The sequence below is a fragment of the Ailuropoda melanoleuca genome, chromosome 3 (genome assembly GCF_002007445.2).
Source record: "Ailuropoda melanoleuca isolate Jingjing chromosome 3, ASM200744v2, whole genome shotgun sequence".
Lineage (NCBI taxonomy): Eukaryota > Metazoa > Chordata > Mammalia > Carnivora > Ursidae > Ailuropoda > Ailuropoda melanoleuca.
This window is the reverse complement of record NC_048220.1, coordinates 40,572,577-40,594,316: the sequence shown is the minus strand read 5'-3', so window position 1 is coordinate 40,594,316 and position 21,740 is coordinate 40,572,577. Positions and strand designations below refer to the sequence as shown.

General features: G+C 38.9%; 2 protein-coding genes and 1 long non-coding RNA gene across 4 annotated transcripts in view; 1 reads left to right on the top strand and 2 right to left on the bottom strand.

The window, feature by feature from the left end:
• Positions 1-3,176: 3,176 nt before the first annotated feature.
• On the bottom strand, positions 3,177-10,632 carry LOC117801498. The gene is made up of 2 exons (XR_004624078.1): positions 10,494-10,632; positions 3,177-3,445 (listed from the first exon to the last, which is right to left on the bottom strand). It is a non-coding gene; the product is annotated as an uncharacterized LOC117801498 (long non-coding RNA).
• SMIM15 (small integral membrane protein 15) lies at positions 10,494-14,796 on the top strand. 2 transcript variants are annotated; one of them, XM_019796462.2, is made up of 3 exons: positions 10,494-11,007; positions 12,275-12,406; positions 13,263-13,279. In XM_019796462.2, the coding sequence occupies exons 1-2, from the start codon at positions 10,557-10,559 to the stop codon at positions 12,304-12,306; spliced, it is 483 nt and encodes a 160-aa protein (XP_019652021.2). In that variant the 5' UTR covers positions 10,494-10,556; the 3' UTR covers positions 12,307-12,406; positions 13,263-13,279. The 2 variants fall into 2 exon arrangements, with proteins under 2 accessions (XP_019652021.2, XP_011219395.2); XM_011221093.3 differs by lacking the exon at positions 10,494-11,007 and adding an exon at positions 11,014-11,524 and having other exon boundaries at positions 13,263-14,796.
• Positions 14,797-19,818: 5,022 nt separating this feature from the next.
• Positions 19,819-21,740, bottom strand: part of NDUFAF2 (NADH:ubiquinone oxidoreductase complex assembly factor 2) — a 143,900-nt gene continuing 141,978 nt past the window's right edge. The window contains exon 5 of the mRNA XM_034656271.1: positions 19,819-20,139. Within this exon, the coding sequence (XP_034512162.1) occupies positions 19,888-20,139 (252 nt within the window). The 3' untranslated portion in view covers positions 19,819-19,887. The remainder of the gene's footprint in view (positions 20,140-21,740) is intronic.

The window sequence follows — 21,740 nt, the reverse complement described above, 5'->3', positions numbered from 1 at the left end:
TAAGAATCCATGAATCCATCTGTTACAAATAAATGAACAGGTTGAAACACTTGCTTTTTTTACAATATCAACAACTAATAAACATAAATGGAATGATGGATTCAGAAAATCAGTCACTCCAATAGGGACTTGGAGGAGGGGCAGGTTTAACTGTCCCATGGCCAGACATTGTCTCTGCAGGGCTCAATGACATGCCAAGAACTGTTTCTCAATAGCCATACAATTACCTGCTGCAGATGACATGACCTTACTCCAGAATCCTGGGGGCCTTTATTATGATTCTCCCACTTAACTTGCTATAAATGCCACACTGTATTTTTTCCCAGCACTGACACCACTAAGGTCTGCTGGATCATAAGGTGCAAGTGTCTGTCAGGGCTGCTTGCACCGAAGCTTGCAACTGTCCCAGAGAACGCTCCTGCTCTGGGCCCCATTCAAAGTTGGCAGCCTTCCATGTTTCTTGGTATAGGAACCAGCATTATTCCTAGTTGTGGAACACCTTGTCTCCAAAAGGAAAAGAGGTCAACAAAATGTTCTACTTCTTGTGGTAGGGGCTGAATGAGGCAGGAATTTGACTTTCACTTTGGAGGAGACATCCTGCATTCCCCTGACAAGTAGATCTCCAAACTTTACTCAAGTGACTGGGCTCTCAGCCTTCTTAGTGTTTATCTTCCATGTTCTGGGGTGCATGTATCTCACCAAGGTCTTCAGCATAGTAGCCACCTCTTGCTCATCTGTCCAACCACATGATATTATCAACAAAATGGACCAGTGTAATGTCCTGAGAAGTATTTAGGTGGTCCATATATCTTTATATTATATTATGACTGAAGATGGGAAAGTTAACATAACCCTGAGAAAAAACTCCGTCTAAATGGATAGTGTTGACTGTTCTTTGTGAAGGTGAAGTGGTCCTGATTCTTTTTTCTAAATGGAATGGAAAAAAAAAACACATTGCCATATTAGTGACACACCAGGTATCTGAGGCCTTACTAATTTGTTCTAGCAATGAGTGTAGCACAGAACAGGAACTGTACTAAGAGTTATTACTTGGTTTAGTCAGCAGTAGTCCATAGTAACTCCCCAGGATCTATCCAGTTTATTTAGGAGCTGGATTGGTTATTAAAGAAATAGAATTGGGACCAGCACTCCCGTATCTTTTAGGTGTTAAACGGCACTAATCTTCATTCTTTCCCCAAAATACGGTATTATGCCTGATTTACTGTCTTGGTGGGGAGAAGGGCAGTTTCAGAGGGTTCTGTTTGGCAATCCCCACTATAACCCCAACTCCACAGACCAGGGATCCAATGTGGCATTTGGAGTAATTGCTACATAAATTCTAAATTATGAACTTGGGGCCACTGTGAGTCTAACTTGAGCCAGAACACCTGGTCTGGTAGATGCGCATTTTAACAGGAAGGCTGTACTGTTGCTTTAATTCCAGATACCAAAATCAACTCAAATCCTATGACAGATAGTCTTCAAAATATCTGATTATTGCCCTTTCCCTACTGTAGTCACTTAGAGAGATGGCCATAAAGCCCTTTTGAAGAGATGTCATGTATTCACGTACTTTCTGTGTTGTGGTAGGGTTCTTCTTCCTTGGGACTTATCCACATACTCAGTTCTAGATCTGGAAACTGTTTTAGTCTGGAAACTGAGCAGGGGATCATGCCTTTTTACTGTTGTCACAGCCTGTCATCAGCCTCCTGCTCCTCCATTCTTGCTTTTTCAGGGTAATAGATGTTAATCAGTACCCTCACGGACTGCCCATCTATTTTGCCTGTAAGGAGACTATGCGCTATTAGCTGACTCTAGACTTCTTGTGGGTCAAGCTCTTTTGGTTCCAAGAATGACCTTGCCAGTTATTATGACAACTGTGGCCTTCTAGCTTCTGGCTGTTAAGCACCACCACCTGGCTTCCCTTACTTGAGGGCTCTATTATTCCCATGGATGTTAATGAGCCAGCTCTGTGGCTGCTTCTCTTAACCTCCATCCCAGGCTTGCAGAGGACAGCTACCACCAAACTTCTAAGTGATGCTGAAGTCTCTCTCACCAGTGCTCTCCTGATGGCCTTGGGTGAGTGGTGTAGATTCTAGCCCATTTCATGGAGTACAATCCCCCAATGGATATTTCTGGCCTTATGCAATGTATCCATTCCGGCTTGCCCATTTGCTCAGCCTCTTTATTCCCTCCTCCACAGTCTGCCAGTGCAACTCAGACATTTTTCACTTCACTGAGATTTAACCCAGTTATTGTCTTGGTTACTGGTTATTTGCTTGGCAACTAGGAAAGGAGAAAGGGAGTAGAGGAGGAGGGCTACTGCCTTGTGGGGAAGAGGCATCTGTAGTATGTCCAGGAGAGCAAACATGCTAATTTTACTAAAAAAGGGCTACCTTTGCAAGCCCTGAGGGTCCAGAGGGAGGAGGAGGGGAATCCCATCAAGATGACCCTATCCCTTGGGGCACCTGGGTGGCTCCTCAGTCGAATGTCTGACTCTTGATTTCCACTCAGGTCATGATCTCAGGGTTGTAGGACAGAGCCCTGGTGTTGTGCTCTGTGCTCAGTGGGGACATCTGCTTCTCTCCCTCTGTCCCTCCCTATGCTCATGTTCCCTCTCTCTCAAAAAACTAAATGAACCTTAAAAAAAAAAAATGACTGCATCCCATATTTAGGACCCTAGATTTCTCCACTTTCAAATGAAAAGAGCCATGTAGGCTAAACATTCAAAGCTCAAATATCTTTGGAGCTCTGCGAAGTCAACATTGGCTAGCTTTTCAGCATGTGATTCAACTGACTCTGACCTTCTGGGTGGTAAAGGCTACCACAGGAGGCCTCTAGCTCTAACTCTGAGCTTCTCACGACTTGTTAACAGCTATTTCTATTTTCCTTCTGCAGTGCTTCAATAGAGCTTAGCAGTAATCAGCCAACTCTATTGTCTTTGTAGATGTTATTCCTCCCACGTTTTTCAAATGCCTGTATAACTACCAGAGTAGTACTTCATTGGGACACTGTCTCAGGTCAACACTGGTGAAATCTTTAATAATAAATCTGCAGGATTATGCCAGGGGTAAATGAGTGCCCCGCCTACCAATCACAGTGGCCTCTTTGGCCAGGAAATGGATGAGCCACTTCTAAATCTCAATTTTACCATCCCAGAAGCCAAGACAGAAATACATGTATAAGATTTTTATTAGGGGAAATATCCGTGAGAGAAAATGGGGAAGGAGCCAGGAAGACTGGGTGAACTGTCACACGATGATGCAAGTCTGACCCTAAGTGAAAGAGAGAGGGAAGGTAGTTTGGATGGAAGTGTTCTAGATGGCCATGCAGCCTAAGGAAGGCTTGGTAAGGCAATGGAGGAGTCCTTGAACCCCTGCAGGCCATCAGGGAAGTCTTGTGTCTGCCGAAAACAGGGCTTAATATCTCCGCCGTGCTCAGTGAGCTGCAAAAGAAACAAAGTCTCAGCACAAACATAGTGACGGATTTCAGAGCACAGCAGCTGAGGTCCTTGGTCAATTAATTAAGCTCCTTGTAGTGGGGGTCTGTGAGATGCATTCTCATTGTAGTCTCATCATCCTAGCAAGAGGGAGAGCTGGAATTCAAATTAGGTAGTTTGGTTCTAGAATCTATACTGCAACCACTAGACTAAGAAGGCATCTCTTAGAGCTGCAGAGGACTAAAATAAATGGTCCTCTCTCATGCTGGAAGATTTAAATGGCAGGCTGGACCAGGTTGGTAAGAACCATTAGGCTCCTCTAAAAAGTTTGCACTTCATTCAGAAAATAAAGTGGGGAGACGGGCACATCACAGATTAATGTATATGAATATATTCCATATGCATTGCATACACACATGAATAATTTATAGACCCATATGTAGCTTTAGTTTCCTATGGTATAAAAGGGTTAGCAGACCTGAAAACAGCTGCAACAAACAGTGATTCCTGGACTGCATATACAGTAAGATGTATCACCTTGCATATATGGTAAGATGGTCAGAAAGTGTTGATCATTCACACCATCTAGGATGTAAAAATATGGGGGGAAAATGGACTCAGATAAATTCATTTTCCATCACTTGGTATAAGATCTTACTGTGGCACAAAGCTATCAAAAATTCATCTAATTTTTACTACTTTATTAATAGTTTTGAAAATTATATTCCACCATTTTTATGCAAAGGCACTCTTTCCACTTATACTGTGTGTCAAATAGGCATTTACAGGCTATGAAGAACATAATCACTATTTATAACATAATTCCCTGGGAATCTGTGTAAGTTCCCAACAATCAATTTACAGATGAATTCTATAAAATATAACCTTCTATAAAAAGGAGACCACACAATTATTCATTAACTAGTTAGTGTTGCAAACAACAGGTAGTCTTAATTCTATTTTATGGACATGGGAACCCAGCACAAAAATGGTAAATGATTTTTTTGCTCCACATCATGAAATCAAACATGAACCTAGAACTAGAGACTAAATGAGATTCTTACACACCTATATTCATTAATAATAAAAGTGTTCAACTGCAGTATAGCCCTGCAAGAGAATATTAAAATCTAGAGATGAAAAGAATCTCACGTGAACATTGGTCCAACTTTCTGTATAATGGCAGGTATTACTATTATCTGCTTATTACAAAGAATGAAAAATTAGTTGATCAAGGCCAAATCTAAAAATTAAGTAAAACTCCAAATTCAAAGCCTCTAGAAACTCATCATACACACCACTATTATTACTTCAAGAGTACATATGTGAATCTGAATGGAGTTTTTAGATTTCAGACCGTTTCACTTCCTGACTTAAAGCCTAAAAACATAAACTGTAAACTCAGCAAATGCAATTCATGAATTTGGGAGTAGGATATGTCTCTAAGTAATGGTTTAGGAGACATAAACCATATATATTTATAGCTTGGAACAAGTAAATTTTGTTTATTTTTTAAACTAGGTTCCAAGTATACACATTATACTCCAAGGGCTATTAAAGGGACAAACTAGCTTTTGGCATTAGACTTTGGGATGCAATTCCACCCAATGATTTCCTATGTTCCCTAGTTTTAAATGATATGGTTATAATACAAGATTTTAAAATAGACATAAAAATTAGAATCGGTGAAAGAATTTTACTAGCAAGTAACTACTTGTTACATATCAAGTCTCTGTTAAGTCTGAGTTTCAAACACTTGATAAATAGGCAACTATACTGTCCCTATTTCAACAAGGACTTATCTTACTACATTAACATATATGGTAATTACAGACGATACCTGTCCTAGGAAAAATGTGTTTAAAAAGAAATGCAAATACGCAGGTCAGGATAGATATTAAACATGAACTTCAAATTTGGTTCTTGAGCTTCTTGACAATCAAATCAAAAAGAGGCAAAACTCTATCAAAAAGTGGTTTCCAAAGTTTTTTACAATTACATCCTAAAGTCTCTTACAGGGGACTTTACATAAAGGGTACTCTATGATATGGAAAACAATGTCCCTGTCAATATCACTGAACAAATATGGTTAAAATGTTTTATATGGTTACTTTGAGTAGCTTGTTTAGGTGAAGATATCAAATTAAAATTCTACCCAGTGAAATTGATATTGCTATGGGGTGCTTTTGCAATACACATCATTTTTACACTGAAGGATTCTTACACATGGATTAGTTTTCCCAATTGGGATAGCAATTCTTATTTAATTAGGAGACCCCAGTACAGAAATCAAAACTAACTTGACATGGTTAATACAATTTCATTATAGGGGCAGGCCTAAAATTTAAACCTCCAGATTCAGCAGGGAAGTTCAGTATCTCACAACTTCAACAGCACTGACTGCAACCCCAGGCTTCCCAAGGATTTACTGGAAATTCTACCCTTGCAAAATGATGCCCTCTACCTCCAGGGAACTAGTTTGCTGCATGTTCATGTATTCCGAAGACAAAGAATTGTAAACAGTTTCAGCGTTAAAAAAGCAGAAATACCTAATTTTCAGTATTTTGTGAAAAAATTCTGTAAATTACCCAGAGCAGCAATATGTAATCAAATGCACTGACTGTTTCTAAACGTATGCAAGAAGCCATGGGCGGCAAGGAATAATCAACGAGAGACACATCCGCTGTTCAATGTAAGTATTTCTCCTGCAATCTGCATTGGGAATAATGAAGCCGGAAAAATATCTAGAGAGAGCATCTAGTCTGCATATACACTTTGCCCTATTTTCAAAAATCTCTATATAGATATCTACTCCAGTTTGTTCTTATCGTAAATTTTAGCACCAAAAGTCTAAGTTCCTTGTTACGTACTTGGAAATTACTAAGCAACTAGTGTTCTTTCATTAACAAGATAATCACAATTACTTTACCTTTCTCTAAACACCTTACCTACTTATTGGGGCATCCATTACTACCCTGAAAACATACTACAACTGTTTGGTACTCTAATACAAACTTCACAACTTCCCAGGATTTAGGTTACTTCAGGATTTGTTCAAACTACAAATTAAAATAAAACTAACAGTTTTATTTTTGTAAGTAGCAATGCTATATCTTGGAATCAATTATTCAAAACAATATTCTTAGGTACTGAGGTAACTAATCACATATAGCTTGCCTTAATAGCAGGAAAAACAGACAACAAACTGGGAAACAACTCGTCAGGTTGGAGTACTATGGAAAAAAAATTTAAGTGATAAGGGGTAGAGAGGGTTTCTGTGATGAGGTAGCATCTGCCCTGCAAAGATGAGAATAATAATCCAAGCAATATTTGGTTGAAATAGGTGTGCTAGTTATTCTACTATATATGCATTCCTTTTGAATTTATAACCTTGCACTGCTCCCTCCTGAGTGTTCTTGTTCTTAATTTGAAGATTAATTCTATCTTTTAAAAGCTTCTCATTACCTCAATTGGTGTATCCCATAAGTTTAAGAAGTATGCCTTCTAATTTAAACAAGAATTTTATATTAGTTCATTGTTTTTAGTATATGTTTCTTCCAAATTATAACAATGTGTGAAATATAACAATATTTGAAAACAATTCTTTGTGTTACTGGATAGGTCTACATGAATAATCTAAAAAATAGTAATTTTGTGATGCTTTCTAAGTAAAAGAGGCTGAAAGCAAACTGGTAGAGTAGGACCCATTCAGAAGATGAGGCTGATGGGAGGGTGGGAGACACAGTTAATTACTGATGGTTTGGTTTAACAGCAGTGAAAGCCCAACAGAGAAGTTAGTTGACAGAAATCACATATGTGAGATGCAGAGGCAAATTAACTGACAAAACTGGGGAGAACCTTTTGCACCATACTAGCTCTTTGAGACATGCTGCCACCACCTGGGCAATAAGAAATACTAAAGTATGGAAATATTTTGCTTGTGATTATCAGTTAATTAAGAATTACAGAATCAAAAAATATACTTTCATTTTATGAAATCAGCATTTTTTGACAAGTCTTTGGATATTAAGGAAGAGCAGGGATTTTGGCCAGATGTGTTTAGAATCCTGCTCTACTTTTCAAGTCTTTGATTCCTTATCTGTAAAATGGGTATAAGAACATTATCATTTGGGGTTGTTTAGTCTCAGGATTAGTAATAATAGATCTGACGCATCTAGCCCAGCACCTGGTACATAGTCGTACTCAATAAATAACTTTTAAGAAATTATTATTCTTGGGGGGCCTGGGTGGCTCAGCCAGTTAAACGTCTGCCTTTGGCTCAGGTCATGATCCCAGGGTCCCCGGATCGAGCCCCACATCAGGCTTCCTGCTCAGTGGGGAGCCTGTTTCTCCCTCTGCTGTTCCCCCTGCTTGTGCTCTCTCGCTCTCTCAAATAAATAAATAACATCTTTAAAAAAAGAAGAAATAATTATTCTTCAGTATGATCTTGCAAATACTGCTAAGACCTGATTATTACTTTTTAAATCAGTAATTGTGCCTTTTAAGAAATGTATTTCTAGGGCGCCTGGGTGGCTCAGTAAGTTTACTGTCTGATTTCAGCTCAGGTCGTGATCTTGGGTTCCTGAGATAGAGCCCCATGTCTGTCTCCTTGCTCAGCGGGGAAGATGCTTACCCTCTCCCTCAGACCCTCCTCCCACCCCTGTGGGGGCACGCATGCTCCCTCTCTTTCTCAAATAAATAAATAAATGAAATCTTAAGAAAGAGAAATATTTTCATTATGTTTCAATGAAAAGAAAAAACTAACAACAAAATTGAGGGAAGAAATCAATTTCATCAAGTTAAGTCAAATATGTGAAGTGTTATTGCAGAGAAAGAAATAAACACAAAATGTTGAGCAGGTAGAAAAGTTCTCAAGATCTTTAGTCAAGTCTAGGTTTTTATAATAGAATCTTATTCAGGTTTTACTCACTCACGATGTTTTTTTTTTCATTCACAATTTTGACATGAGTCAATGGGAAAAGCAACTTTGTACATCAAGAGAAAAGACTTTTTAAACAAGTGACACAGTAGGACTTACCTTCTTAAGAAAAAAACAAAAAATGGTTAAAATTTTGTAATGTTCTTTTTTCAAGGTAACTAGTAGAATGGGGCGGGAGGTGCGATACACTACACAGGAATTATGCAAAGACAAACCCTCAATAGTGTAAGGTTTTGTTAATTTGGTTAAAGTTACATGAATAAGATTTCTTAAAAATAAATACAAGCAGAGCTTATTTCCTTGTTATTCTAAGTTGGCATTCTTAAAGACATTTGTGAAAGAATAAAAATCCAATTAAGGATCTTTTCAACTAAAGAATGACCTTAAGAAAATTGGCTGTTTCCACTAAATTCCTTGTTCTGTTGCCACTAATAAAGCATAAGTTAGAAAAATGGCCAAGCCCAGTCCAACCGACATAATTTTGGAGCTGAAGGAACACCAGAGATGACCTAGTGTACGTTCCACAGAAAGAAGAGAAATTAGGCTCAGAGTGACTTACAGTGTATACGGATTGGCAGAGACAAGACCTGTGAAACTCAACTCACAATCTAAGACTCCTCACTACAGAAAATAGTGCACAGTATTCGAACCAATCTTGACACCATCTTTCTTGAAGGCAATGCAGGTTGTATTAAGGGGCTCAGCTGTGGCAACCCCTATGCTATCCCTGCACCTGCATCCTGTGCTGGAACTGAAAACTACGTCAGTAGTATTAGGCTGTGAAGGCAGGGTCTAGACTACAGCCAAAAGCTACAGAGCCGCCTTCTTTTTCCTTTTTTTTAAGATTTTATTTATTTATTTATTCATTTGACAGAGTTAGAGACAGCCAGCGAGAGAGGGAACACAAGCAGGGGGAGTGGGAGAGGAAGAAGCAGGCTCATAGCAGAGGAGCCTGATGTGGGGCTCGATCACATAACGCCGGGATCATGCCCTGAGCCGAAGGCAGACGCTTAACCGCTGTGCCACCCAGGCGCCCCCAGAGCCTTCTTTCTTATGCACCTTTTCTCGCAGCCCAAGACTCCAATGCATTTAACAAGGGAAGCGGCAGAGTAAACTACTGGGAAGGCAGTAATTGGGTATACTGTATACCAAGATTAAAACAAATCAGACACACCTTGGCCTCTAGAGTGAAGGATGTTAAAATACATTCAGACCCCCTCCTGGAATTACCATTTGATTTTTAGAGATCACATAGTTAACTCTAGCAAGTAAAGTTTTCGGTATACACAATCCAGTGACTGAGTCTGCTTTTTCTGGCTACTACAGGTACAGGCTAGGTCCAAGCAGCACAAGCTTTGAAACCATCATCCAAGTTTTCAAACAAGAATGAGTAAGAAAACAACTGCTGCTAATACAACATACAAACATTAACATATGCCCAGCGAACAGTATTTGAGATCACTAGATTATTTGCCAAAAGCCTGTTCCCTAGTAAATAATAGTTACTGTTCTTACATCTAGTTATGCATGTCACAGCTTGCTCCTCAAAGAGAACATTCTATAGTCTCTCAAGAATAAAAACCTGCTTTATTTGGCACACAAAAGTGAAGAGGTCTTGCAACATTCGCAGCGGTAGTCAAACAGAGCAGTTCAGTGCAAGCAATCACAAAATTTGGTCACCAACCAAATCAGAGTTAATCTCTCAGTTCCTGTAGATTAGAAGACAATATTAAACTCATTCTTTCTGCTTGTTGACTTTTGCATCCCTTTGTGTATTGAAAGAACAAGTATCTCTGTGGGAACGCTATGCCCAGGCAGTTTATTTACCGAGTTTACTCTGGGCAAGTATGGTTCATTTTGTGTGGGGTTGTGTGTGAAATGAGTTAGGTTCTCAAACTAAAAACAAACAACAAAAATCCCCTCTTCACACAGCATGGCTGCGTTTTCCCTTAGTAATAAGGTTCAGTGGATCCACCATGGTCCAGCTGCTTCATTGTTTCCAGTACGTGAGGCTTTAACCATTGTCCAACCAGAAGATGACAGGGGCAAGGGGTGGGGTGTGAACCGGAGGAGGAACTCGCCAGAATCCTTCAACAGTCGCTGTGTGACCCTCACCTTGACTTTGGGCGGTTTGTGGAGACCAACTCCTTTCTTGCCGCCGCTCTTTAGTCTGTTTCCATGGCGCTACAGACCTCACCCATCGGGGCCCTCCATCAACGGTCTGGCTCCAGCAGGGCAGGGGGGCCTGTCTCCTGGCTGACATCGGGGGCAAAGGCAGAGCCTGCAGGGTTCCGGACCGGCTCCTGGAGGCCTGAGTCCACCCGCGCCTCCACGCTCTCCCCTTCATCCCGTCAGGAGGCGCGGGTCTCGGGCTCCCCGCCAGAGGCCAGCTGGGGTGCCGCCTCTCACCCGGCGCGGCCTCACCTGCAGTTCCCCGGGAAGCCGGGCGCCGCCCTCCCCCGCCATCCCCGCCCCCGCGAGTCCTGGAAGTCGAGGTCCCGGGACCGAAACAGCAATGGCGCAGCCGGAAACTGGCCCCTCGACTTCCTCAGGCCCACTCGGGGCCGGGGCTGGCCTGTGGGCGGGACGCGAAAGCCGCGGCTTCCGCCTTCCTGCTTCCGGCCTGGAGGTGAGTTGGGAGTAGGGGTCTGAGCCCACGGTCGCGACCGTGATGTAGGGTGGGCTGGTGGCGGCCGCTGGGGTGGTTTTGTCCGCGTGCCCAGAGGAGGCGGCCACGGCGCCAGCGGACCGAGCTGTGGCGGGACCAAGCCGGGATTCCCGGAACCTCCCGTTCTCCGAGCCCCGCCGGGCTCTTGCCCGCCGAGGCCGAGGGGCGCCTGAACGTGGCCCCCTGGGGCGGGCGGCCGGATGGGATAGGAGAACAAGAATGAGTAAGGGCGAAAACAGGGATGGACGGGACGTGGTACTGGCGGTGAAGTACCATCGGCTGCGGCTTCAGGAGCCGCGCAGGTCTGGTTTGGAGATCAAGCCCGGTCGACCCCTTACGGAAAGAAGAAGAGTAATATTGATTCCTCCAAGTGCCTAGGCACGTGCGTTTTGGTCCGAAATTGAAGTATGCGGACCACTCTGTGGCCTGAGGACGATAACTTCTTTGTGTTAATGGCTAAAACTTAGCCACAAACCAGGTGCTTCACTTCCACATTACTTTTTTGCAAAGTTTTTTTCGCTTATAACTGAATTTTGCCTTAGTTAATTCATTACCGTATTGGAGAAGCTGAAGGAACAGATGGGCTCTCTGTGTGGGCCTAAGAATTCAAGGGCAGGGGCAGAGACTAGACTATTTAACAATATCCTGGAGGCACTTTAGTGTTTTCTGTTGAAAATATGAAAAGACCGGTGGAAGGATATTAAAGCCAGTCGTAGTTTTCTTGAGGTAATGGGATTGTGGGTGATTTAAATTTTGTTTTGGTTTTCTGTAAAGAACACAAATTGTATAATGAGACCAATATACAATACAATACAATATAGTTTGATTTGTAATTATGTGCCTAACCCTATAAATTAATGACATTTTTAGTATAAAAAATTCAAAACCTAGGAATGGATATGCTGTAACTTATCAGTGAACTAATTTGTCTTTTTATATGTCGGTGAGCTTCGCAATTTTTTGAAGTCATTTAGTAAAATACTTATAATTACTCCAGTAGGATTTTCTTAGAGGGCATTTGAAATTGTAGTAATGATTTCTTTCTTCAAATTAGGAAGAAATAGATATTAAATGCCTATAATGTGCCAGGCAATTTTAAACGTCATTTATAGGTTGTATATACATGATTTCGAAATAGTCCATTTGAAAGTGTTTTAAAGTTATCCTGAAAGTTGTGACTTAAACTTTCTTTCTTTTATCTGTTCTTTTCAACCCACCCGGTATATAGAATTTAAACCTTCTCTCCCAAGTGTATGGTAGAGCTAAAGAAGAAGACAAGACAAGCTAAGGGTCATCTGAAATTGTAATTGGCTCACTAATAATCCCAGGACAAAGTTGGAAAGAAGTACTCAAGCATAAGGTAGATGACTTTTTAAATCCCAGCTGAAATTGTGGATGTATCTACACCCATTCCTACCCAAGTATTATTAATTTTCACCTTTGAATAGAGGTTGACACAAAAGGTTGAAAAGCTTCTGGGGCAAAATAGAAAATATCACTCAAATCCACACCGTCCTTATTTACCACATTGCCCTCCGATACCAACTCAAAGTGGAACAAAATGCAGGACACCCGTTATGGATAATTTTCTCATTTATTAAATTATGTTCTCAAGTAGGAGTCTTCAGAGCTGAAAGAGGGCATAAAATAACGTCACTCTTTTGCTTATATCTCTTTGTATATGAATGTGGATATTTTTGTGCCTCCCATACCCTCTCCTTTTCATTCCTGGAAACAGCCCTCCACTACCTTCCTTTCTCTAAGCATTTCATGTGCTCTGTGGCTTGTCCTTTTCAAACACCAAACTTGATGAATCATACTTTTGTTAATTAGTACTTGATACCAAGGCTGTGTCAGAAAATAACAGGATTCCGCTGTTTCCTGGAATGAGTGCTTAAGACTCAAGATTCTTATAGAAGTCTGCTGCTAAATAAAATTTGTCTTCGTTACCAAGAATGCATAGTCCCTATGACAGATTCCACAAGGTTTTTACTTTTATGTTCTATACTTCTACATCTTTTTAAGTGTTATCCTAATTTATGTCTTCTTAACTGGAGGTAATAGGCTGTATTAAAATAGTACTAATTGATGCTTTTTAAAGACAAAAAGCTAATGAGTGATAACAATTCTGAGTTAACTGTATGATACAACGTTTTCAAAATTTGATTAACCATATAGTCTTTTCTCCTGTTGTCCCTCTCTTCTCTTTTCCAAAGACGGCTACAAAGATGTTTGATATAAAGGCTTGGGCCGAGTATGTTGTGGAATGGGCTGCAAAGGACCCATATGGCTTCCTTACAACAGTTATCCTGGCCCTTACTCCATTGTTTCTAGCAAGCGCAGTACTGTCTTGGAAATTGGCCAAGATGATTGAGGCCAGGGAAAAGGAGCAAAAGAAGAAACAAAAACGCCAAGAAAATATTGCAAAAGCTAAACGACTAAAAAAGGACTGAAGGAATGAATAAACGGCTCTAGACCCAGAGGAACATCATTTGGAAAATTATGCAGTGTTGAAAGGACCCACTAAGGTTTCTTTTCTGGTTTTTATGGCAGTAATTTGTTGTAAATGAAGTCGGAGCACCTGTAAGAATCATGTTAGTTGTGACCTCTACTGCAGCAACTTTTAGGTTTTGGTATAGAAGTCTGTTGACAGTTACTGTAAATTGGCATTTATTATGCTATAAATTCTTTATAATTGGCTTAGTCATTTGCCATTTTGCAGCTTATGTTCTGAAATGAAAACATCCTGTGGAGAAAAATGACTATACATTATGAACTGTATTCAAGTAATGGCTTAGAATGGGGTCCTGTTTCGGACGAAGGGAATTGAGAATTGTCCTGAGGTGAAAAGTGTGCTTTGGCTTAAAGAGGCTAGTATAGTATATTATTTACACCTTTTATCCTTATTGCTTATTTCTTGGAACAGAATCATTTCTGGCTTTCTCAAAGCCACATATTAACCAATGACCGTATTTTGCATTTTTCTCATTTTAGCTTTTGAGATAATTATCAGATATTCTGCATTTTTAAAAATCTCATTTTATAAAGAATTCTCTCATTGGCTATGTAGAGTACCACCTACCAGACAGAACAGTTTTTGTACTTATGAACCTGCCATTTTCTTAGAGATGTCTTGTTGAGTAGAGTAACACTATGATAAAACCCTGTGGTACCTTGGAACCAGTTTATTCTTTATTGTGCTGTGTAGAAATGTGAAGTAGTTAAAATGTCTTATCACATAATTTGCTCATTATATAGATGCCACTTTTGTGTTTTTATTCCATTCTTCATTTTAATTTATCTAGTAGTGGTGTTCTGTACTTTCTGATCAAACAGGTTCATGGTGAAAATTAAAATTTCAGACTTCTCTTAAGGAATTCTTAAAAAGTAATAGTTAAGTCCTATTTCATAAGTGGTAGTAAAGGTTTAACATTTGGAAAAATTTTGTTCATCATACTAGTAATTGAGTGAAAAAGGCAAATTATGTCAAAATGAGAATGTTAAAATTAGAAATAAAGAGGTAAAGGATATTTCCTTCAGCTAAGCAGTATAACTGGAACTTTTTACTATTAAACATGGCTTTTATAAATGCGTAGTCTAATAATTTTATTCGCTGTCAGTATATAATAGCTTATTAACGTTTTCCTCACCTCTGATAATGAATTTTAAATTACAAAAAATTGTCCACCAGCTTTAATTTAAAAATGGAACTAGATATTGAAATAAATTTGATACTTTTTTATAAAGAGGTCCTGGGTTTTTTGGTTTTTGTTTTTTTAAAGGGGGGTTAATAATAAAGTAATGAAAGTTAGATACATTATAGAAGTTAGAGTTTTCAAAGGGTTTTGAATTTCATTTCTAGCTGAAAGCCTACTTAAAGAAATTAAGGGCGGTGTTTCTCAACTATGAAAACCTAAGGACTCCTCTGAGAATGTTTATGGACTGGTTTGAACACTACTTAGTACTTTGACTTTAGGTTGTCAGTTCCTACTTGGTGCCAGTGGAATGAACATACTGCAGCTCTAGGCACTGAGATAATTCAGTGTTCCGTTCCTTTACTTAAGCGAGCTAGGAGATCTAGTGATCTTTTTATTGTCACTGAACTTTTAATAGTTGAAATTACCATTGAAATTAAAACCTATCTTCTATAGATCTGCTGGCCCTCCTGGGTCTGCAGAGTGCAGTTTAAGAAAAATGAGGTTAAGGTAAATGTAAAATGTGTTTGGGTTTCTCCAATCAAGCTGTTCATGAAAATAATTTATATACATAAGCCTTGCTTACGGCCACATTTTATTTTTATTTATTTATTGTTTTAAAAGATTTTATTTATTTATTCGACAGAGATAGAGACAGCCAGCGAGAGAGGGAACACAAGCAGGGGGAGTGGGAGAGGAAGAAGCAGGCTCATAGCAGAAGAGCCTGATGTGGGGCTCGATCCCATAACGTACGGCCACATTTTAGAGTCAAATATTGAAGCAAAAGATATATTCACCATAATTTTCAGTTATCTAATAAAGCCGTGTTCTCCTGTTACAATATAAAGATAGTTATTTAATTGAAATCTGTTTTTCTGTAATTTCTTTTAAAGTCGAACACATGCCAGTTTTGTATTTGACATAATGCCATTTGTTCTTTCTTCAGCTTTAGCTTTTTCCAGCACTTATGGAGCCTTTTTATATATGTGAGATCAATAGTCTTTATAATATGTATGTCTATATGTTTATGTGTATGTGGGGGAAGTGGGGGGATGTAAAATAGAGTATTGTGTGGGTTGGGATTCTTCAAAAAAATCAATCTTTTCTCACTGCAACAAATAGTACTATTGATGAAAGAATCCCATTTACTACTAGCTATAATACTTTTAAAAAATTGCCTTTTATGTTGTTTCTGAAGTTTTGAGAACTAATAAAATCAGTTACCTTTTTATGGCTGGTTTTGGGAAAAACACAGGTTGCCTGTAACAGACATTTTACCCAAAAAGAAAAAAAAAAGTTTGTGTGTCAGAATTTGATTGATACTATCATACTATGCATGTGGTAAACTTCAGCCTGGTATTACTGTATGGGATACACTTGATAGTATAGCATTTTTTTACTTTTATTTCTTGAAATTATAGTAAGCTTACCATGCTGTGAGCTGGAAAACCAATGTTGAGATAAATTATAATTAGCAGCTCCTGACCCATTCCTTCTCTCTTTATACAGAATGTAAAGGAAGGGGGCAGAGGGCACTACACCTCATCTGGTGTTACATTAGAGGAAGTCTCATTCCTATTCATGATTGTTTTTATGTTTGCAATTGGTTATAGCATCACTCTGATTTACTTCATATCTGAAGTATATACATACATATATATGTGTTTATTTCTCAAACATATTAAAATAGATTCCATGTTCAAATACCACAGGTTTGGAAAATATAAAATAGAACTTAAGACTGATTCCTATGTGGATTTCTTGGAGTCTTTTAACTTAATTTGACTATTATAGACTCTTCTCGCTTCTGTTTTTTTCCCCAAGGAACACACACACACAGTTTGAGCAAGCCTGTTCTATATAAATTCAGGTTACATTTTATTTTATTTTTGTTTTTGTGTTTTATTTTTTGTTTGGTGAGATCAGGTTACATTTTAAATAGAATGGTTAATGAGATAGCATTAAAAAATATGATGGTATTGATTCAAGGCTGATTAAGAAATAAGTGACAGCCAGAAATCAGTTAGTAAAAGTAGAAATGGAAAAGAATATCAGATAATGGGAAATTTTTTTTCCTCCATTTTTGTTGATTTTCAACTTCACATATCCAAGGCATAGCTAATAGGCTAGATTTGTATGATTAAACCCAACAGCCAACACATTTTCTGTACTTGAGCAGTCAGAAATCTGCTACATGCATGTATAGCACAGGCATGGGAGGGAAATCAAGAACAATTTACCTCTGAGAAAGTACATAAGATATATACGACACTTTACTCTGAAATGAACATTTTTCCTTTTGGAATAAAAAAATTTTGCATAGGTCTGAAGTCTGGAAGAAATAAAGACATTTTCATTTATTTATTTAAGACATTGTCACTAAAAAAAAAAAAAAACCTGTAAATGTCCACAATATAACTATTTAAAATATGACATATGGTGGACAAAATAATATTTAATACTTTAATTGTGCTTTGCTGTGTCTGGCATAAAAGCCAAATATAAAAAGGATTGCTTAGAAAGGTAATTTGAATTAGGCCAAAGTTATAGTTCAATTTTTATGTAGGACATTTAACTTTGTTTTGATACCACCTAACAGTGCCACCAGTCATCCAAAAAATGTCAGTCTTGAGGAAAGGAGTGCGATGGATTACTATAAATGTCATTTCTACTTCTTGAAATCACTTTAAAACTGCATGCTCTGGGGGTGTCTGGCTAGTTCAGTCAGTAGAGTGTGCGACTCTTGATCTTGGGGTTGTAAGTCTGAGCCCCACATTGGATGTAGAGATTATTTAAAAATAAAATCTTTTTTTTTAAAAAAGTGCATGCTCTACTAATAATGGTGGGCCAGTATCATAATCTTAGTTCAGGTATTTTCCCACAAGGACTTTTGGTTAAGATTTTCTTTTCCTGCTTACGTAAAAAAGGTATTTTAATTTATTTTACTTTATTTTTTTATGCCTCATCTATTTAGTATTTTTTTTAAGGTTTTTATTTAAATTCCAGTTAGTTAACATACAGGGTAACATTAGTTTCAGGTGTACACTTCAGTGATTGAGCACTTCCATACATCACCCAGTGTTCATCACAAGTGCCCTTCTTAATCCCCATCACCTATTTCACCCATCCTCCCACCCACTTCCCCTCTGGTAATCAGCAGTTTGTTCTTTATAGTTAATAAAACAGGTATTTTAAAAAGAAAACATAAAAAAAAGAATGTAAATTCTGTCATATGTTAAGATATTTACAGACTGTAAGGCAAACATTTATAAAAAGATATGTATAGAATACATCTAATAAGCTAATAGGAATTTGGAAGTAGAAATATTCTATCATGTTAGAACATTTGCAGTTTTTCTTATAACCCAGGACTCAAGAACATCTTAATTTACAGTCATTTGTACCTCTTTATACTGCCTGGTAGCTAGTTCCTTTTTCGCCTTTATGGCAAAATGTAATATTACTTTATAATGATAGCATGGTTAACCTCATATTAACAGGTTGCTGGAATGGTAGTATTTTCACCAAAGGGCTTTTCTGTCATTCAATAAGTATGTTACGGTAATTACACCTGATTATTTGTTTTAATATTACATTTTATAAAGTTGTATTTTTCTGTAATTTATTTCTTAAGCAATTAAAATTTTTACCTTCTATCAAGTAAAATGTTTTTAGGAATTCACTGTTAAAACACATAACTAAGGATTTCCTATAGAGCATTAAAATTTGAATCACTTATTCAGTAACTATTGAGCAGCTATATTAATGCCATACACTGTGAGAAGTCTATATTAGCAACAAAAACTTAGTTGTGCACTTCAGGAAAAGTATGACCCTTCAAAAATACTTTTGTATAATGAGTGTTTTAACATCACCCGTCTATATTTTTCTTCAATATACAAGCTACTGGAATCCCCACTGTTAATGCAATCACTGAGAACTCTCTTTAATTTTTCATTTTCTCAAAGTAATTTTTTTTCATTCTTTTCTTTTTTGGGGGCTGGGGGGGAGACAGAGAGACAGGGAGAGAGAGAATCCCAAGCAGGCTCTGCTTTCCCAACCCTGACTGAGATAGATCATGATCTGAGCCAAAATCAGGAGTTGGATGCTTGAGCCAAAATCAGGAGTCGAACGCTTAACTGACTGAGCCACCCAGGTGTCCCTCCCAAAATAATTTTTAATCTTATGGAACTCCAGTTATTATACCATTTCTGTGTTTACTGTCCTTTCAGACTTTGGTGATGGATTGTCTATGTCTTTTGGTTCTAATTCCTCTCGTCAAACTCCAGGTCTTCATGGCTTTTTTTCATTTATCAACTACATTTTCTTGGCCTGCACATGTTTTATCCAAGTTCATGTTTTTGATTAATCCTTTAGACTCTTACAGACTGCCTCTCCAGAAATAGCAGTCTTCTCATTTTTTCTTTTTTTATTGGGTACTTTAGGAGAGCTCACTAATTACCCTTACCTTCTATCATGGTATACATTGGGGTTCCTAAATGATCATAAGGATCCAAATGTACTAAGCATTTACAACTACAGGATACTTCACAAAGGAGCAATCCTAAGAGGGAAAGCCTAAGCAAATTTATAAACAGAATGATGACTAAAGCAAATGAAGGAGTTAAACCTAAAAGAAGTTGGATTTTGGGGTGCCTGGCTGGCTCAGTTGGTAGAGCATGCAACTCTTGATCTTGGGGTTGTAAATTTGAGCCCCACGTTGGGTGTAGAGATTACTTAAATTTTTTTTATTTAAGATTTTATTTACTTATTTGAGAGAGAGAGTGAGCGAGCAAAAGAGAAGGAGCAGAAGGAGGGGCAGAGGGAAAGGGAGAAGCTGACTCCCTGCCTAGCAGAGGCCCGACATGGGGCTCAATTCCGGGACTCTGATATCATGACCTGAGCCAAAGGCAGATGCTTAACCAACTAAGCCACCCAGGCACCCCTAGATTACTTAAAAATCTAAAAAAAAAAAAAAAAAAAAGTTTCTATAGTTCATAGCCTCAAATTTCTTATCATACTAAAAATGAATTCTTAAGCTTAATGGAACAGAGAACTTTACTGTACAGTCAGAAAATAACAGTAATTTTTTACTTCTTTTATTGTTAAAAAAGTTACCTACAAATGAAATACTACCACAGTGCATTCATTGGTTGGGGTTCTTGCCGCCTTGTGGCATCCAGGATCCTGGCTGAAAGGTTTTACCAGTGCTGGTGGGAGCCACGGTGGGTTCTTCCTTTCCAAAGTATGGAGCAGAGGCATGCCCTTTGATCTGAGTTTGAACTGGTGAAGCCAAGAGTTCTTCATTGCTCCCTTTCCTGAGGAGTTTTTCTTTTTCATAAAGATCTTGATTTTTAATTTTAATTTCTTCTCTATTTTTTTCATTCTTTAGTATTTCCTGCATGTATATATAAATGGAAGAAATTATTAAATTTCTAGTTAGAAGAAAACCCAAACTATACATTTCATGAAAGTAAAATAGCTAATAAATACATACACCTGATACTTGCTTTGCATTTAAATAATATATAGAATGCACAGGCCAAGTTTTTTAATTTATTATTAATATTTTATTTATTTGTTTATTTTTTAAGGTTTTATTTATTTATTTGACAGAGAGACAGCCAGCAAGAGAGGGAACACAAGCAGGGGGAGTGCGAGAGGAAGAAGCAGGCCTGATGTGGGGCTCGATCCCAGAACGCTGGGATCATGCCCTGAGCCGAAGGCAGACCTTAACGACTGAGCCACCCAGGTGCCCCTTATTTATTTATTTGACAGAGAGAGGGAGAGAGCACAAGTAGCGGGAGTGGCAGAAGGAGAGGGAGAAGCAGGTTTCCCACTGAGTAGGGAACTGGAGGTGGGGCTTGATCCCAGGCCCCTGGGATCATGACCTGAGCTGAAGGCAGATGTTTAACCGACCAAGCCACCCAGGCTCCCCTCAGATAGCTTTTTTAAACCTGTCCTGTGGGATGCCTGGGTGGCTCAATCAGTTAAGCATGTGCCTTCAGCTTAGGTCATGATCTCTGGGTCCTGGGACTGAACCCCGCATTGGGCTCTCTGCTCAGGGGGGAGCCTGCTTCTCCTCCCTCTGCCCCTCTTCCCTGCTTATGCTCAATCTCTCAAATAAATAAAATCTTAAAAAAAAAAGCTATCTGATAATATACCATTGTTATTTGAATTAAACAGCTCTGCTGTCATATACTGTAATAAGATGTGAAGGACCACAAAATAAAAATATTTACAATTACCCAAGAAGTAAAACAAACTACTTGACATCAAATACTACACAAGAGCATAAGTCACTCTATAAAAGATGTCCTAAGATTCGCAGCTATTTTCTGGTTCAAAGCTAATCATCAGTGATTGTACTGGAGATGAAGTGAAGGGGAGATGGCCTCAGAAAGCTGCTCCTACCAGTCTAATGTTATGTGAGAATTAAAGCATGGATGCTACTACCAGCCCCTATAGCGCCAGATCCCATCTGTGCCCCTTTCTCCTCTGGAGTGGTGGGTGTGGCGGTGAGGAGGACAGGGATGTTATCAGTTCAGCATACCCTAGCACCAGTGGCAGAGAGGCACTCTGCTGTTGGAAATGCTTAAATCAGTACAAGCTATTTGTGCAGTATAGTTCTGTCCCTCAAAATTGCTATTCTACCCCTAAGGATCTATAGCCCAAATTACTGTATTTCGTTGAATACAATGGAAACATCGACTTTAAGATTTAAGAAGCATCACTGTAGGGGCACCTGAGTGGCTTAGTCGGCTAAATGTCTGCCTTCAGCTCAGGTCATGATCTCAGGGTCCTGGGATTAAGCCTGCATCGCATTGGCCTTCCTGCCCAGCAGGGAGCCTGCTTCTCCCTCTCCCGCTCCCCCCTGCTTGTGCACGCGCGCTCTCTCTCTCCGTCAAATATTTTTTAAAAATGAAGCATCACCGTTACATGTACTACTAAAAAAGGGCAAACTCCACATATCCTCATTTCAGAGATGTTAAAATTTGA